Genomic DNA, 4,859 nt, shown 5'->3' with positions numbered 1-4,859 from the left:
ACAACTCGGAACGATAAATTCGCGAATGAATTTATTGGCGGGTGGGTCAGTCACCGGGTGGGTGACCGGGGTTCGAAGGTTGGATGATGGTTTCGGCACAGGGTGGGCCACGATGGTAGGGGTTTGGGATGGGTGAATGGGTGAACGAAGAGGAGTATATAAAACCGAACTCACGCCGAGATCTAGTGTTTATTGCAGGTCTTCTCTTCAACCAGCGAGTATCTCACTTTACACTCTGTGTGGACTGTAGCCTCGTAATCTCATTCTCTCGCACACATCAGAAAAATGAAGTACACAGTGAGTGATGCCTTTGTTTTGTGGCTATTTAGGTTCTGATTACGTTAAACTATTCGTATCTGCATAGTGATTAACCTTTTTCTGATATCTCAGAAAATGTTCTGGTACCCCATCCAATATAAATACAATACAAACTTATTATAATCAATATACTGTACAGTAAACATACAGTACCATTGCACTGGCTATCATATACCCCCTGGTTTAAGGTTTCGTACCACTTCGGGGGTACAGCTACCCCAGGGTTAAGAACCAACTGGTCTATACAAATTGTAAGCCACGTTGAAAAAAAAAAATGAATGTTCAGCTCATGAGTGTTTAGCCTTAGATTACGTGAAAATATTAATTTCTTTGTAGTGAAGCATAACTAGTTATTTAAATGAAACTGTAGTGATATTGATGCACGTATCTTTTAATAAAGTGTCTTAATTGACAGCTTCTCATCACCGTGGCCTGCGCTGCCTGCCTTGTCCCCTACGTCAAAGCTATTCCGACGGTCCTTGACGTCGAAGGCGACGAACATTCTCACAAGCAGGATGGAGAAGCTGGGGATAAAGTGGAAGGATATTACAGGTAAATAGGACACAGGTAATTAGTTTACCTGTGAATATTTCAAATGAAATATGTTACAGGTAAAAATTTTATAAGTGTACAGGCAACAGGTAAATGTTCTTAAGTAGATATTTTACAGGTAAATAGTTCTTGAGACATATTATATGTAAAACTTTCATAATGAAATGTTTTACAGGTAAGTACTGCACAGGTAATTTACAGGTAAATAATGACATACAGATATTTTTAGGTTAATACTGCACAGATGTGTATTTTACCAGGTAAATAATGCAAAGAAAAAATATTTTACAGGTAAACACTGACACAAAATATTTTACATGTAACTACAGGAGAGATAGATATTTTACATTAGAAAACCACATGGGTAAATAATTTACATTTGAAAACTGCACAGATAGATCTTTTACGGGTAAATAATACACAAAATAAATATTTTACAGGTAATAGCTACTATGCAGATAAATATTTTACAGGTAAATACTACATGGATAAAAATTTCACAGGTAAATATCCTGCAGTTAATTATTCTACAGGTAAATATTATATGAGAGAAATCAATGCGAAAGAACATGAATTCAGAAGAGAAGAAGATAAATTAAATATTAATACAAGTGCCAAAAACAGATGCCAGTGCCAGATTGCTATTGGTTTTGATTACTTAAAAATGACTGATTGATTTATGGCCACTAAAACTGGCGTCACAATATCTAGGGCAAATGACCCTACACAGATGTATATTAACTCTTATCATACCTTCCAGTTGGACTTCACCCGAAGGGGAAGAATTCTACGTCAAGTACGTGGCTGACGAAGACGGCTACAGAGTAGTCGATTCCAACGCCGTTCCCGTCAGCCACACCGGAGTAAAGGCTGATGGGAATCAAGGATCCTTTGGTGAAGAGGAAGGAACTGCTTAAGGATGCTAGGATTGGTTAGGGTTGGTTATGAGGAGTCCACTTTTCTTTAATTGTCAATTCAAATTAGGCTTTTATGCCATTATCCTAACAGGGTGTGATGGACAATTATGTCGGATAGCTAACCTGGACAGGTTAAATTTACCTGCACAGGTTAATTTTACATGTACAGGTTAATTTCACCAATAGGGGTTAATTTTACCTGTATAGGTTAATTTTGTCTGTACAGGTTAATTTTACCGGTAGAGGTTAATTTTCCTGTACAGATTCATTTTACCTGTGCAGGTTAATTTTACCTGTACATGTTAATTTTGCCTGTACACTTGTACAGGTTAATTTGCTCTTGTCAAATGTCTTTATTCCCCATTCTTATTTAGTAAAGATATTTTTACGCTATATTGTCACAAAGTAAAGATTTCTTTCTTTTCTTGACTAAATACAACTTGGCTCCTTAAAGAATTTTAAATGCATTGCTATGCTTATCCACAATACTCCTAATTTCCTGGAAAACCATAGAGAATATTTTTGTAGCTCTTTGTACATTAATGAGATCTCTCATTGTATATATAGATAGTTAATTTAGTTTTGGAAATATAACCATTACATATGTACAGAAATATATTACAATTTATTGTGTTGGGGAAAATGATGGAATTATTTTCAATAAACGATTTTATCCAAAGTAAGTCTTTTTCAAAAAACCTTCATTCATTTTTTTTTTTTGTCATCCGGTAAGAATTATAATCATATAGAACGCCCTTGACACAAAGTATTAATTTTGTCTGCAAGCTGACGTCAGAGAAATAACAAGTAAAAAATGCGCAGAAGAAACAAAGTTTCTGTACAGCGTACAATCAAGGACGACGAAAATAGATCTGTCTTTCGGTGGTCTCGGTATAATGGTGAATGAGCCGAGGCCCATGAAAGTTTAACCACAGCCCGGTTGTGACCTGTCCTATATTGGTGCCAGAAGTATGATTATGGCTAACTTTAACCTTGAACAAAATAAAAACTACTGAGGCCAGAAGGTTACAATTTGGTATGTTTGATGATTGGAGGGTGGATGATCAACATACCAATTTGCAGCCCTCTAGCCTCAGTAGTTTTTATGATCTGAGGGCAGACAAAAAAAGTGCGGACTGAATAAAGTGCGCACGGACAGACAAAGCCGGCACAATAGTTTTCTTTTACAGAAAACTAAAAGTCACCAAAACCAATGTTTTTATTTCCATTTTGTTTACTCTAATAACGTCATACATCATTTTGTATCGTTTGTATAATTTATCCGCGAGACGAAATTGGAACCTGACTGACTCTTAATTGATTTTGTCTCATAAAATCTGTAACGGGATAATCTGGTTTATCAAATCCGTGATAAAAAGTAGTTTAATCTCAGGTGGTATGAGTGTCTCCTTTCCATGGTAATTAGTTTTTAATCAAAATCAATGACTTTTATCAGAATGAAATGTTTTTAACAAGTTTAGCATAAAACTCTTTTATACTCTAGTTCTCTACTGGCTTCCAATATCTTCTGAGACCTACCAGAACCTCATAAAATTTATCATTGTTAAATTAGTAAATCCATCTTCTAGCGCTGGCATCATTGACCATGGGACTTGACAACTCCATTTTAAAAACGCATATCAGTAATTATTCATAAAATGAAATTCAATAACATTTTAAATTTACAGTGCATGCAGCAGAATGCACACCTTAATACATACATACTTCCTAAATTATCGTAGTACTGTCGGTGTTTGAGAGAAAGAATGATCGAGAATTGTGTATCTAAATGTCCATCAGTCTCAATTCTCAACGTTCCTGTCGTTAATATCATGAATATGATTCTCAGTCTCTTTCATAAACAAGTAAAAAATGCGCCCAAGTTTCTTCGGCGCAATCGAGTTTTCTGTACAACGTATAATCAAGGCCACCGAAAATACATCCATCTTTCGGTGGTCTCGGTGTAATGCTGTATGAGCCGCTGTCCATGAAACTTTAACCACTGGCCGGTGGTGGCCTATCCTATATTGTTGCCAGACGCACGATTATGGCTAACTTTAACCTTAGAGTACATAAAATAAAAACTACTGGGGCTAGAGGGCTGAAATTTGGTACGTTTGATGATCTGAGGGTGGATGATCAACATACAAATTTGCAGCCCTCTAGCCTCAGTAGTTTTTAATATCTGAGGATGGAGAGAAAAACGTACGGACAGGAAAAGTGCGGACGGACAGACAAAGCGAGCACAATAGTTTTCTTTCACAGAAAACTAAAACTTTGATTATCGTACTTACCCGAGGAAAAGTATCGTATCTTCTCTCGTATTACTTGAAAGGTTATCCTATCTTCTCCCTTATGACTTATCAGTCACAGGTGGTCGGTCGAACTGAGAGCACCTATGAAAGAGGCCTCTGAGGCCATCTATCGGGTCGTTAAGAAAAGCAATAGCCTATCTGAGTGGTTTTCTTGGATTTCCCGTAATGAGAGACCATTGTAATTTGCGATGGCTATTGTTAATTAGATAACAAGAGTAGCACTGAATGGTTAAGGCTATGAGAATTAAATTTCAAAATAATAAACATATATATATATATATATATATATATATATATATATATATATATATATATATATATATATATGTGTGTATGTGTGTGTGTATATATATAAATGTATGTATGTATATATGAGAGAGCAAGAGGAACTTATGAACATCCTATGAATGATTTCACCTCACTGGGATGAAAAATTACCTCGTCGAGGCCCTCTGGATTTCAGTTATTTATGATGGTAGACATTTTGAAAAAAAATTGGACAATCTGAATTTAAAGGATAAAGCAAATGCAGCAGAGATTTAAAAAAAATTTATTTCAGTTTATTCATTGACAATATTAATAACAGAAATATTCGCAGAGAAAATTATAGGTACAAGCATACTGATAATTTGTTTCAATACCTTTTCACGTAGAATTTGGATTTTAAGAACAACTGTAAAAGAATAGAATAGAATATAAATTTATTCAGGAATCACTGGGAAAAACATTCAGCGCTGAAAATAAAATTAATAAGGTT

General features: G+C 35.4%; 1 protein-coding gene across 1 annotated transcript; it reads left to right on the top strand.

Moving 5' to 3' along the window:
• The first annotated feature begins 180 nt into the window (after positions 1–180).
• Positions 181–2,612, top strand: LOC136836546 (cuticle protein 7-like). The gene is made up of 3 exons (XM_067100988.1): positions 181–297; positions 734–870; positions 1,631–2,612. Exons 1-3 carry the CDS (start codon positions 286–288, stop codon positions 1,785–1,787), a joined length of 306 nt encoding a protein of 101 aa, XP_066957089.1. The 5' UTR covers positions 181–285; the 3' UTR covers positions 1,788–2,612.
• Positions 2,613–4,859: the final 2,247 nt, after the last annotated feature.

This window comes from Macrobrachium rosenbergii, chromosome 56 (genome assembly GCF_040412425.1).
Source record: "Macrobrachium rosenbergii isolate ZJJX-2024 chromosome 56, ASM4041242v1, whole genome shotgun sequence".
NCBI classification, from domain to species: domain Eukaryota; kingdom Metazoa; phylum Arthropoda; class Malacostraca; order Decapoda; family Palaemonidae; genus Macrobrachium; species Macrobrachium rosenbergii.
This window is presented reverse-complemented; position numbering and strand designations above follow the sequence as displayed.